The 13,748-nt window shown below is 54.5% G+C and overlaps 1 protein-coding gene and 1 long non-coding RNA gene across 5 annotated transcripts in view; one reads left to right on the top strand and one right to left on the bottom strand.

The window, feature by feature from the left end:
- Positions 1-209: 209 nt before the first annotated feature.
- On the bottom strand, positions 210-3,337 carry LOC121098888. The gene is made up of 2 exons (XR_005831365.1): positions 3,205-3,337; positions 210-536 (listed from the first exon to the last, which is right to left on the bottom strand). It is a non-coding gene; the product is annotated as an uncharacterized LOC121098888 (long non-coding RNA).
- A 166-nt stretch (positions 3,338-3,503) lies between these two features.
- The window catches only part of CDC27 (cell division cycle 27), a 34,289-nt gene continuing 24,044 nt past the window's right edge, over positions 3,504-13,748 (top strand). For 2 of the 4 annotated variants that reach the window (XM_040617380.1, XM_040617381.1), the window contains exons 1-2: positions 3,505-3,768; positions 11,712-11,787. In XM_040617380.1, the coding sequence (XP_040473314.1) occupies positions 3,742-3,768; positions 11,712-11,787 (103 nt within the window). In that variant the 5' untranslated portion in view covers positions 3,505-3,741. Of the gene's footprint in view, positions 3,769-11,711; positions 11,788-13,748 lie in introns of all 4 variants that reach the window. The other 2 variants (XM_040617382.1, XM_040617379.1) reach the window with 2 other exon arrangements.

The following is a 13,748-nucleotide window of genomic DNA, read 5'->3' as shown; positions in this document are numbered from 1 at the left end:
AGCTCACCCACCCTACAACATGCTGCACCATGAGCGTTCCCTCCAGGTCCCGGCTGAACTGCAACGTGGAGCAATGAGGGACCTGCCTGGCCCTGCCACTGTCCCCGTCACGGGAGAGCCCAGCAGGCACCTCTCCTCCATCACCATCCTGCCTGCCCCAGCCAGAAAAGGCCAGAGGCCGTTTAAAAAATAAAACCAAAAAACAGAGAAAACATTAAAACCATTCTTTTTTCTATATCATTGATAGGTTCAAAGGTCTAGTTTTGAAGGTTGGTTTCCAAGAAGTTGAATCCTGAAGAATCAGCAAGGGGGAAGAAAAACGGGGAAGTGATGGGTATTTCTGGGCCAGGTCCCACCTCCACCCTCGTGGCATGGGATGGCAGGTCCCTGGAGTGTGGGTAGTGTCCTGCCTGGGATGGAGCCCAGTCAGGACAGGGCTCCCTGGATGGTTCCTCTCCAGGCAGACAGCGTGTCCGCAGCCAGAAGCTGTCTGGGGGCTGTGCAATGCAAGCTGGTGGTTCTCCCCCTATTCTTACCTGCAAAAAAATCATCACAGCATCATTAGAAGTGGTAAATAATTCATGACAGATACCTCAGCCCTCCCATCAGAGAACATCTGGGAGCAGAAAACATTTTTCTTTGATTTGTTGCTTATTCTAACATCCTCGCTCTGTGACTTTGACTAGAAATTGAAGGTGTTGTGCTCCAATGTGGTTGACTTCAGCTGCCACTTGCTCGTTTCTGTGCAGTGACTGAGTAACAGCTGCTTTCAATTCCCACTGTTTGATTCAAATGCTCATAAAAAGCAACATAAGCTGTTTATAGATGCAAGATTAGATTTTAGCTTCTGTCTGTGGTATTTCTACAGCTTCCATCAGGGAGAATCTGGGCATCTCAATGTCTTTAATGCACTATCAGTGCTTTAACCTGTTAAAGCACAACGGTGACAGGGTGAGAAAGGACGCTGCTTGCTGCACACTCACTCCAGGGTCACGTTTGCCCTTGCCGCTACTGTGGCATTGACTCCTGCAGAGGAACGTGCTGTTGCAGGGAGGAACTGAGCAGGGGAGAGGCGGGGGACCTGCCTGAACTTGCAGAGGAAATCCATAGCAGAGACTGGGGGCCGTGCTAGCTGTGATACTCCTGCTCTGGCAAGCCAAGAAGCTGCACTGTCGCTCCTACATGCAGAGTACGAGCCTTGCATTTGAGCCGCCAGCTTCTGTGCAGACAGGAATGACACTGTAAATTAAAACCAAAGAAACTCCTGCAAAGAGACAGAGAGAGAGCAAGCAGTGGAAGGTGACAGAGAACTAGAGAAAAATGTGAGGGCTGTGAAATCCAGTCTTTGAAGCATCCTTGGGGTAACAGCCAGCCATGCTTTGTTTTGGGGACCTGTTCTGTCTCTTTAGGATAAAGCAGAGCTGATTTGTACCAGAGGAGGTTGGAATGATGCACTTGTATATACCTCTATATCTCTACAGCTGTGTACCTCTATATGTGCCTCCATGCCCTGCCTCCTCCTCTGAAAAAGCTGAAGATCCCAAGGAGCAAGCAGTTTTAGTCCCACAAAGATTTATAAAAAGCATCTGTGGACACCAGTGAGTGGCCCCGCATGCTGACCTGCACTTCAGGACTGGAAGAGTATCTATACATCGAGATGTCCCAAGACAATAGTCAACACTGTCCTTTTATAGTTCAGACGCTTTACTTGAAGTTGCAGAAGACTCTGAGGAGAGGTAAAAGTAACCCCTCGCTCTAAGGAGAGCCTGTGGCTGTATCTCTCAGGCTGCGATAAGAAAGACACTCATACCAAAGATGGTCTGGATGTCAGCAGTTAGTGCTGTGCCCTGTGAAATGGAAGAGACAGATGGAGCCAGCTTTCATCCTGAGGAGTTATCAGCAGTGGTTGGCAGGGCAGTGAGATTGGGGTGAGGATGATAAGTAGACTGTGCTCCTTGAAAGGCTCCCTCGGACCCCCAGACCCACGTGCGCACACATCACCATCATCATCATCAGCGTGTGAGGCCAAAGGCCTTTAGGGAAGGCAGACACTTCACTGTATCGTGTCATCTGCAGCGTTTGTGTCTGGCAAAATGACTCGGGTCAACCCCTGATAGCGAGCCAGGTATCTATCCCGGGGGAAAGCACTGCTCCATGACCCATTTTGTTAGTTGTTTCAGGTCAGGGATTGAAGAAAGCTTTGCCTTTCCTTGCTAACCTGCTCACACCCTGAAAGCAAACACCTGCAGATTTACTGGAGGGATAACAAACTTGTAAATATGCTTTTCAGAAATGCAGAGTAAGATGTGTAAAGAGAGCAGGGAAGCAGGCAGGCCAAGCCCTCCCGCTCTACACACAAACTTTAAACTTAAGCACCATGCACGCAGCTTTTATTCTCATGTAAGGGGATGCAGCCCCCTGCTCCGGCATGTGCTCTGTGCAGGGCTCAGCAGCACGGCTGGTAGTGCCAGGATCCACCCTCAGGCAGCGGAGTGCACGTTCGAAAGGTGCTGGGAGGAGCACGACAGAGCAGAACCCGTGTGCGTGGGGGTGTGTTGCGGGTGCTGATGTGGTGCTGTGTGACTGGGCGCCCGCAGAGGGGTTTGCAGAAGGCAGGGCTCTGCCAGTGGCGGGTGGCTATCGGTAGGTCAGTATTTGTAAGTGTAGTTGTGCATCTTTATTGCGTCCTTTTGGGCAAGGAAGAGCACTCGCCCTGTGCCAGACGCTGCGCCTTCCGACAGCCCCAGCGTGTGGCTGGCAATGACGAGGTGCCCCTTACTCCTGGCTTCGGTGGCGGCACCCGCACGGGCCAGGGGAGGGGGCAGCATGTCGGTGCGGGTGAGGGAGACCTTGTCTGCCCTGAGGGTGAGGGGGCGCTGGGACAGGCTGCCCAGAGCGGCTGCGGGGTCCCCGTCTCTGGGGACACCCAGACCCGCCGGGCGGCTCCGTGCAGCCTGCTGGAGGAGAGCCTGCTCTAGCAGGGGCTGGGCCGGGCGACCCCCGGAGCTCCCCTCCCAGCCCCACCGTGTGTGACCCCTCGGACTGCCCTGTCGGTGCCGGGCCGAGGGCCGGGGCCGGGGCAGTGCCGACCCCCCGCGCGGGGACAGGGCCCCGGCGACGCCCGGCAAGGCGCCATGGGGGGTGGCCTGGCGGGCCCCCGCTGCGCCCAGGACACCGGCTTTGGGTACAAGTGCAGCTTTTTACCTTGCATGGGTGCACAGCCGCTGTGAGGACCGAGCCCCAGGCCCTGCGGGAGTCTCACCGCCCCCGCCAGCTACCAGCGCTGGGGGCCCGAGGCCGCCACCGCCCTCCCCGCCGTGACGGACCGAACGGTGACGCCGAGTACCGCCCTGGCCCCGCTCGGCTATCTCCGTCACCGCTCGGCCGGCTCCGTTAGCCGCGGCGCTTCCGCCTGGCTGCCGAGGGGAGCTTGCCCAGCTGTTTTCCGTCAGCGCTCGGCTCTTTCCGCCAAGGCCTTCGGGTATTTACGGCAGCGGTTCGGGTGTTTCCGTCACCAGCCTCGCGCGGACTCGGCGCGCGGACTCGGCGCGCGGCCGGCCTCGTTCCAGCCCTACCCGCCGCCTGCCCCGGTAACGGTCGCTGGGAGTTTAAATGAGCACGGGCCGGGCTGCGCAGCGCCGCTGCCACGGTACGCGCTGAGGCGGGACCGGGGCTGCTCTGCTGCGCTCCGGGCTGTGCGAGGAGGAGGCGGAGGAGAAGGCGGAGGCCAGGAAGAGCAGGATGACGGTGCTGCAGGAGCCTGTCCAGGTACCTACCCCTGGGCGGCACGGACACGGGCTCGGGTTCGCCGCCGCGCTCAGGCCCCGAGGCCCGGCTCGGCCTGGCCGCGGGAGGAGCCGGACTCGCCGCACCGCCCGCCCCTCCGGGGAGGCCTCCCCGCCGCCGGGCCCTCCTGCGGTGGGGGGCCCCGGGCCGCTGCCGGCGGCCGGGGTGGCGGGGGGGCCGTTGGGCGCCCCGGCCGGCGGCCGGGGTGGCGGGGGGCCGTTGGGCGCCCCGGCCGGCGGCCGGGGTGGCGGGGGGCCGTTGGGCGCCCCGGCCGGCGGCCGGGGTGGCGGGGGGGCCGTTGGGCGCCCCGGCCGGCGGCCGGGGTGGCGGGGGGCCGTTGGGCGCCCCGGCCGGCGGCCGGGGTGGCGGGGGGCCGTTGGGCGCCCCGGCCGGCGGCCGGGGTGGCGGGGGGCCGTTGGGCGCCCCGGCCGGCGGCCGGGGTGGCGGGGGGCCGTTGGGCGCCCCGGCCGGCGGCCGGGGTGGCGGGGGGGCCGTTGGGCGCCCCGGCCGGCGGCCGGGGTGGCGGGGGGGCCGTTGGGCGCCCCGGCCGGCGGCCGGGGTGGCGGGGGGCCGTTGGGCGCCCCGGCCGGCGGCCGGGGGTGGCGGGGGGCCGTTGGGCGCCCCGGCCGGCGGCCGGGGTGGCGGGGGGCCGTTGGGCGCCCCGGCCGGCGGCCGGGGTGGCGGGGGGCCGTTGGGCGCCCCGGCCGGCGGCCGGGGTGGCGGGGGGGCCGTTGGGCGCCCCGGCCGGCGGCCGGGGTGGCGGGGGGCCGTTGGGCGCCCCGGCCGGCGGCCGGGGGTGGCGGGGGGCCGTTGGGCGCCCCGGCCGGCGGCCGGGGTGGCGGGGGGGCCGTTGGGCGCCCCGGCCGGCGGCCGGGGTGGCGGGGGGCCGTTGGGCGCCCCGGCCGGCGGCCGGGGTGGCGGGGGGCCGTTGGGCGCCCCGGCCGGCGGCCGGGGTGGCGGGGGGGCCGTTGGGCGCCCCGGCCGGCGGCCGGGGTGGCGGGGGGCCGTTGGGCGCCCCGGCCGGCGGCCGGGGGTGGCGGGGGGGCCGTTGGGCGCCCCGGCCGGCGGCCGGGGTGGCGGGGGGCCGTTGGGCGCCCCGGCCGGCGGCCGGGGTGGCGGGGGGGCCGTTGGGCGCCCCGGCCGGCGGCCGGGGTGGCGGGGGGGCCGTTGGGCGCCCCGGCCGGCGGCCGGGGTGGCGGGGGGGCCGTTGGGCGCCCCGGCCGGCGGCCGGGGTGGCGGGGGGCCGTTGGGCGCCCCGGCCGGCGGCCGGGGGTGGCGGGGGGCCGTTGGGCGCCCCGGCCGGCGGCCGGGGGTGGCGGGGGGGCCGTTGGGCGCCCCGGCCGGCGGCCGGGGTGGCGGGGGGGCCGTTGGGCGCCCCGGCCGGCGGCCGGGGTGGCGGGGGGCCGTTGGGCGCCCCGGCCGGCGGCCGGGGTGGCGGGGGGGCCGTTGGGCGCCCCGGCCGGCGGCCGGGGGTGGCGGGGGGCCGTTGGGCGCCCCGGCCGGCGGCCGGGGTGGCGGGGGGGCCGTTGGGCGCCCCGGCCGGCGGCCGGGGTGGCGGGGGGGCCGTTGGGCGCCCCGGCCGGGGTGGCGGGGGGGCCGTTGGGCGCCCCGGCCGGGGTGGCGGGGGGCCGTTGGGCGCCCCGGCCGGGGTGGCGGGGGGCCGTTGGGCGCCCCGGCCGGGGTGGCGGGGGGCCGTTGGGCGCCGCGGCCGGCGGCCGGGGTGGCGGGGGGCCGTTGGGCGCCGCGGCCGGCGGCCGGGGTGGCGGGGGGCCGTTGGGCGCCGCGGCCGGCGGCCGGGGTGGCGGGGGGCCGTTGGGCGCCGCGGCCGGCGGCCGGGGTGGCGGGGGGCCGTTGGGCGCCGCGGCCGGGGTGGCGGGGGGCCGTTGGGCGCCGCGGCCGGGGTGGCGGGGGGCCGTTGGGCGCCCCGGCCGGGGTGGCGGGGGGCCGTTGGGCGCCCCGGCCGGGGTGGCGGGGGGGCCGTTGGGCGCCCCGGCCGGGGTGGCGGGGGGGCCGTTGGGCGCCCCGGCCGGGGTGGCGGGGGGCCGTTGGGCGCCCCGGCCGGGGTGGCGGGGGGCCGTTGGGCGCCCCGGCCGGGGTGGCGGGGGGCCGTTGGGCGCCCCGGCCGGGGGTGGCGGGGGGGCCGTTGGGCGCCCCGGCCGGGGTGGCGGGGGGGCCGTTGGGCGCCGCGGCCGGGGTGGCGGGGGGCCGTTGGGCGCCGCGGCCGGGGGTGGCGGGGGGGCCGTTGGGCGCCGCGGCCGGGGTGGCGGGGGGCCGTTGGGCGCCGCGGGCCGGGGTGGCGGGGGGCCGTTGGGCGCCGCGGCCGGGGTGGCGGGGGGCCGTTGGGCGCCCCGGCCGCTTTCGGCCGGCGGCCTGGGCCCGCGGGGCCGCCTCCCGGCTGGGAGGGCCTCCAGCTCCGGCCCCCGGCCCGGCTGCCCTCGCCCTGTTGCTCCCTTGGGCCCCCGCCCGGCCTCCCCCCGGGGGTGCCGGCCTGCCGCCGCGCCGCCACTGCGCCGGGCTCCCCCGAGGGCCCTGCCGGCTCCCTCGGGGGACCTGTTGATCCCTGTCGCGCTCTCTGTGTTGCAGCCGTTGAATTTCCAAATGGTCGCGGCGTGCTTGGCTCTGCGTGCCGTACAAACGAAGGGCGTTTGCCTCTTCCCAAGGAGTTAGTCCCCCCAGATTGATGGGACACCTGGCAGAGAAAATTACATACATCTTGTTTTTCTACTGTATTTTAGTCTCTCTGCAGTTACCCTGATGGCCTTCCTGCTCTTGTTCTCAGCCCTCCCATCCAAAAGGCATGATTCACAGGCTAAGTGTTGCTGCTTCTTTCCACCCTTCTTGTATACCCATTACTCTTAACTATTCTGTTGTCTTCATTAATTAGTCGTCTTATTAATGTTTCAGTTTATTTTTTTAATTATTAGCTTTTTAACAGGGTGTTTTTTTCCTAGTTAAGCTAGGAATCTCTCACTGTAAGTGTCTTGGTCATATGTGGTTGTATTCTGTAATGAGCGTAGTGAAAATTCTTGCTTTTGCCTTTCCTCTCGCCGTTTAGTGACAAGGTGGAAGGGGAAGAAGAGTTCTGTGGATGACCACCCTGGTGACTTGTCCATGTCTGTGCGAGGTGGTGACTGTGATGGCACTCTTGTAGACTAGGGGTTGGTGACAGTGGTGGCCCTCCACTCTGAGAGCAAGGGTCAGTGTGGTGCTGGAAGTGCTTTTGGCCACCTGGTGCCTCTTCTGCAGTGGTCATACTTAGGCTGTTGCTGTTACCTTTGAGCTGGACTTGTTGTTTTGCACCAGTTGGGTATTCTAAGAAAACATGGGATTACAATAGAAAAGGAAGCAAGAATGCATTGCAGATGAATGGCAGGAAACAATATTTAATGTTTCCGGTACTGTGCTAATTAGACTAACCAAGTGGAAAACATTTGCTATTCTGAGAGTTCCCTGATAGAAGCATGCAGTCTTGTTTTCATTTTTCAGAAAGGTAAAAATCTCTTTAATGTCATTCTCCGTTCTGAAGCTCTTAGCAGCTTGGATGTTTTGATGACTTTGCTGCATTGAATGTATCTATTTAGATTCTGCCTGCTTTCAAATGCCACATAATTATTTTATCAGTGGTTCTACTGCTATCAGCTTTGCTGCTCTTCCTTCTTACAGCAACACTGGTAAGTTTTGGACTTGTTGTTTGTTGTTGCCTTGGTCGTATTGTTGCTTTTAATGGTAAGGAAGCCACCAGTGCTATACTACAGGACCTTTCCAAACCAGCTCATGCTCATTTTCTCACTAGTGTAACTTACCCATTTTGCAGTACACATCTGGGTGAAGTCGATGACACTTCTGGATTCCTATTTTAGCTGGAGTCCGCGTACTTAGCTCTGTTTTTCTGGTTATCTTTTTTAACAGTAGGATTGGAAAAGTTGATACTACTTCTCATTTTTGTCATTGCAGAGATTTTTCCTGTGTATTTATTTGTCTGTTCTCTCCCAGCCTTTCAGATATCTACAGGGCTTAGCGTTCCAGGAAAAAAAAAACCTGTCTTTACAGTTGCGATATGCAAAGTACGATAGATAAGAAACAGAGTCTGTGTCTGTGTTGCCTTATAAATATTGGCTTTAATTACATGAAATTAATATCCCAAAAGCCATCCTGTTCACTGCTTAGATTTTTACTACTTCTTAATCCCTTAAGATGGGCTAAAGTGCCAGAGTTTGTTACACAGACAACAGACCTCTCCTGTACTTCCCAATGTGGTCAATTTAAAACTCTTCAGCTCAAACATAAAGCCTTGTATCCCATGTGCTGAGAAACAGACTGGACGTCTTCCAAATATCACTGAAAAACATCTTGGAAACAAGCGCTTTCCTTAGAATTTAGCCCTTCAAGGTGATCATCTGCTGTGACCCACTTGAATGGTTGCTCGAACTCCCAGGCTACTGTCATGGCAGAAAACATGCGATGCCAATGTCTGCTTATTTAACGGGCGGAGTTTGCGTAACCACAGCTTATCACAGAAAACTCTTCTCTCTGCCCACCCTAGAAAAAGTCTTAAATCATGATAGAAACTGCTTAGGATGAAAATAGGCTATAAAGGTTTAAAAACAATTTCCAAGGCTGTATAAGGGTCAGAAGAGAACACCTATCTTAAGAGCTCTTTGGCTTAGTTATGAAGTAACACTTGGACAGTGCACAGGATTTTCTGGATGGAAGGTGGATCTGTCCAAATCTGCTTTTATTTTCTTGTTCTTTTTCTCTGAAGCTGCTTTGCTGAAGAGCTGTGGCTGGTATGGTAGTTTTAGAGTTCCCCATTCACTTTGCATTTGTAAATTAGTACATATTTAAAATGAGTGACTAGAACCTGTATCTGGTCTGCAAGCATGTTTAAATAAAACTGAAACACTTCAAGCATCCCTCCTGCCCATGTTTGTAGCCCTGAGAACAGACATTGCAACCAAAGTATCTCAGCTGCTTTGCACGTTTGTGAGGAGGCTGCTTCTCTAGGTTTGTGTTGACAGGTCCTGTGTAAAATTTGGTAACTGCCACAGGGAGGAAACTTAAGACTGCATTTGGATTATATTTGTGGTTATATTGGGTTGTCCTGCTCTGAAATTTTTTGGGATTAAGTAGTTTTTATTGGGTGAATACCCCAAAGTTTTTTGCTTCAGACCCCGCTTCTGCTGTGGTTTGGCAATTTGTCATGTGCCATTAATGCTGTGTAGGCGCATTGAACTTCTGCTAGAACAAACTAAATTACTACTCGATGAAGAGGTTGATGTTCCTGTCCAAAATTTGCTTCCTCAAAGGTGCGTAAGAATTCTTTTTCAGTAGTTTGAGAGACAGTTGTAGTTTAGACACCTGTTCTTATAGAAAACTGTTATGCACAGGTATAGCCTGCCACCTTCCTTTCCTCTTCTTGCTCTTTTAGGAGAGTGTGTGCAAGGATACAGTCTTCAGCATTTGTCTGTTGAAGGTGTGAGTCCAACTTGCAACTTTTAGGTTGCAAAATTGCAATTATTACATAACAGGGATACTGCCAGGGGCTCCGCTCAGCAATGATTGTTGTTTGAGTCAGTATGTAGTGTAACTTTTACAGTCTGGCTGTGATATAGCCAAAAATCACTCGTGTCCCCTCTTGACCTTTGGTAAGATTGTTTCTGGCAACTTGGTCCTGTTTGAGAAGTCAAATGACGTTGATCCCACCACCCCCGTACCTTTGTTTTGTAAATGTGCCGAGTTACATCCCTGTAAAGGCAGCAGTGGCACAACTTGGATAGATTCAGCGGAATATCACTTGTGACTTGGTAAAGGAAATTTCTCGCTTCTGAGAGCGAGAGGGAAAAGGGCAGCTTAGGCTGCTGTGGGTGCAGTCTGAAAGATTTTAACGCCTTCCTCCTGTCTCACACTTTTTGACCCCTGTCTGCAGTGTACAGGACAACGTACAGCCTTGGAGCTTCTCAAGGTAAAAGGGAGTAACTGTTCTGGGCAGGCTCTGCGGCTGAATTTATCTTCAGGCAGGCTCTGCGGCTGAACTTATCTGAAGTGGGGAGTACAGCCAGAGAGAAATAATGCGGTGTTTGTATTATAGGAATCAAACAAAGAATTAATATTTAAATACTTTCACATGAGCTTAAAAGTACCTGTTGACTTTTTAAGTATATTGTTGGGACCTACTGATAGAAGAAAATAGTATTTCTGCAGAGATTGTGTATAATATTCTATATAGTAATGGGTAACTCTGGTGTGTACTGTTCATGAAGACTGTGTAGGCATCCCGTGAAGAGAACTCGCACATTTTTCACACCCTGCATTTGTCAAGTTTGTGTTGGAAGTAGCAGCATATGGTACATGTAACTCTGTGATGTTTGAATTTTTTTTTTTTTTAGATTAAATTGGCGCTTTCCTTTCCTGCTGGGAATAGTGTTATAGGGCGCTATTTCTTTAGCTCTGGAAGATTTCTTTTTGTTTTGGAGTGTCTGGTAGGTATCGGAAGCTAATTCCGTTTGTCTTCAGTTGCTGATGAGTATTGGAGAAATACTAGACCATAGTGCCTTGAGCTCACAAGTTCCGATCTCGTTTGGATTGGTATAACAAAACTACTGCAAAATGGCTGTTTGCTGCTTATGGGAAACTGCTTTGGAACTTGGGCAAGGGCTGCCGGGTGGGAAGGAGCTGCGGTCCTGATACCGGCTCTGCAAACCTCTGAACGCAGACCCTGATAAGCGTGCACGCCACCGCTTGTAAGAGGTAGGGAGGAAAGGCTGAACAGATCATAAAAGGACTTTTTCCCATCCCACCCCTCTTTTATAGATGACAACAGAAGGCTTTTAATGGGATCTGAAGAAAATTGACTGAGTAGTGTTTGTTGTGAAACCTGCGTACCCCAGCCCTATTCTTTTGTGGGACAGCTCTTGGTGTAATTCTGACAGTTAGTTTAGCAGTGTACACAGTTTGTACACCTGTATGTACGTTCAATTTGCATTTCACCGGAGTAGTGCCATCTTTCGAGTCTGCGTGAATATTGACAGTCCCAAACTCTCGAGCTTGGTGCTCACAAAAAAGGAGGTAGTACCCTTAAGCAGCTAGCTGATTTTGAGCAAGTGTGGGTAGATGAGCAAAATGCAAAAGAAGGTTGCCTTCATTCATGTCCGTATATATGTTTGTCCATCTCATTTGTGTTGAATTTGTAGTTGTGTGATACAATCCTGATTAGTGGCAGCAAAGAGGTGGCTGATGAGCAAAGAACCAAACAAAATACCGCAACAAAAAGCGGTGGATCGTGTTCATCTTGGTTCTTGAGGGAACTCGGATACCTCTTCAAGGAAAAGGCTGGATACCTAACATACTTAACAGCAGCCATATATTGACAACTGTGGATGCTGATGTGATTTCTGGTCCTGTCGGCTTTTTGTTTGGTGTATCTCAAGAGGAGATGGTTTAAATGGGTTCATGCATGATGCCATTAAAATGCACCGGACACCTTTGCTTTTTCCCACCTCCTGTGCCCCTTCTTGGGCACAGCTAAAAGCGTAATCAGGCAGGGGCTGGGTTTTGTTCTTACCTTTATTTGGTGGTAGTTAGCAATAATTCATGCTCAGTTATGCACCAGACTAATGCGCAGTAACAAGTGGAAGTACTCGCTGTTATTTCAGTAAGTGTCAGCTGAAGTTTATGGATGGTTGTGTGTGGTTAACTAGTGAGCAACATTCTTAGATTGGTTTGTGACTTCAGTGCTAAATTTGGCGCTTTTTAAGTCTCTTTACTAATAGTTGAAACAACTAAAACTTGGCCTGCATCTTTATCCTTCTCTATTCTTGTTATGATTCAAAGAATCAAATGAAACAATCGCCTTTTGACGGTAAGAGCTAATGAGTTTTGCATTTTTAAGGCTTCTCTCTGAATTTAATTATTTTCTTGTTTTGCAGGCTGCTATATGGCAAGCACTTAACCACTATGCTTATCGCGATGCAGTGTTCCTTGCAGAAAGGTTATATGCAGAAGGTATGTATTTTGAAAATACAAAGTTGATGCTTTTTTCAATTTTGATGTTGGATTTTTGAGCCTCAGGTCCTGCTTTGTTTTACTCCTGTTGTGATAGCGAAGTTTAGCTTTCTGCTTGGGGAAGGCAGAAGAATGTCTCTCAATTAGGTTGGAAAATCAAATCACATAACAGCAGCAATGTTATTTTACAGTAAAACCTCCTTAAAAAAATTAAACTCGGAGTTGTGTGTTTAAGTACAATGTTTACAGTGATCTTTGTATGGTATCAAATGGGAGAGAGGTTTTTTAATAACCTTAAGCATCGCATATCTTCCAAGGGCAGCTGGGGATAGATGCAGTACACAAATTCTACAAATGGTCTTGATATTGAAGCTGTCTTAGCTAATAATGCTGTTCAGATATGTTGATTGGTGTGTTAGCTGAAAGAGATAATCTTGTGATGATGAAAGAGAAGTGTAGCGAAATTGAGACTATGAGAATCAGAACATATGGAATAGGTATCTCCTGTTGAATTTTGTTATTTTTACTTCGTTGTAATGCTGTCAGATCTAGGATGTCTTGGATACTGAGCAGGCAGCAGTAACACAGATCTGTACTCTTCCTGGGTCATTCAAAGACCATTTCTGTGTTGTAGTCCCTCTTCTTCCTTAACTTTTCCTGCATGACCTCAGTAAGTTTTGGGGTTTTTTTGTTCTTCTTTACTTCTTTCTCCTTGATGCTGGTGTTCAGCTTTTCTTCTCTACTTGAAAAGGTATTGTCCCAAAATCACTAACATGGGGGGAAAAAAAAGAAAAAAACCCCAAGCCTTAAACTGAAATACAAGCTTAATATAATTTCTCATGCTAAACAACTTGAGCTTATAGTGTGAGTTAAACCTTATAACCTGTTTCATGCTCTGTGTTTTGTAATGAAATGTTTTGCCTGATGAGCCACTTAACAATGGAAGCTCAAACCTGACTTTTGAGGAAGACAGGCTTTCTTTCCTTGATTGAAGGTAAATTGCCAAGGATGTAGAAATCGAGAGAATCCACTTTTTGCAGCAGCCAAGAGAAAAATGTATAACGTGATACTGACACTAGCTTTGCAGAATAATATTCTGCAAGAGTACTTCAAACAGCTTTTTTCAGTGACCAACAGTACTGAGAAAGAACAGCATGCATGCTGTCACTTGGTTCAAGCAATTAACTGCTAACAAAACACCTGGCTTCTGGTTAAAATAAGTAGTTATACTGCAGAGTAGAAGCTGCTGAACTTGAATACAGTGACTCTGTATTGGCAGTAGTGATTTTTACCCTGAGAAGAATTTCTTTTAAGTCCACCTGCCATTACTGGCCTTACGGGGACATCTGTGGCTTGGTAATTTCCCAGAACTCTTGAAGTACGTTGAATTCATGGATAAGAGCATTGATTTAACTTTAATTTTTAAAAAGATCTCCTGGTGCTTTTAGGATAAGGCTAGTAAAAGTCTTCTCTTGGGGTCTTCAGTTTCCTTTGTCATGGTCTGAGTTAAATAGCCAGTTTTCAGTGTAGCAAAGGATTTGAGCAGGTTGCCCAAAGAGGTTTTGGTACAATGCTCATATTGATTTTTCTGAAGACTTCTGTGTGGGTAGTTGAACAAACATCAGATTTTTTTTCTCTTAATACTGACTTCCATTTGCATGGTAGTGTGTTCTGAAAAGCATAAAGTAATGTGGATTTCTTAATTGTTTGTAGATTTAAGTTGCTTGCCTTTATAGACAGGGTAGGACACCAAAGCTGTATGTGATCTGTCAGTGTGTCTGGGTATCTCCCTAGTTTTGCTTAAAACCCAGAAATGGAGTCGTACAGGTAACTTCATACAGTCGGAGCTTAATGCTCAAATGAACGCCACAGCACAGCTCACTGTTGCCTCACACAAGTGTGTTCTCCGGGGCTTAAAGCTTCAGTTGATAATTTTATGGTAAGGCTTTAAAGTTATTTCA

The sequence above is a fragment of the Falco naumanni genome, chromosome 18, assembly GCF_017639655.2.
Source record: "Falco naumanni isolate bFalNau1 chromosome 18, bFalNau1.pat, whole genome shotgun sequence".
In the NCBI taxonomy this organism is placed as follows: Eukaryota; Metazoa; Chordata; class Aves; order Falconiformes; family Falconidae; genus Falco; species Falco naumanni.
This window is presented reverse-complemented; position numbering and strand designations above follow the sequence as displayed.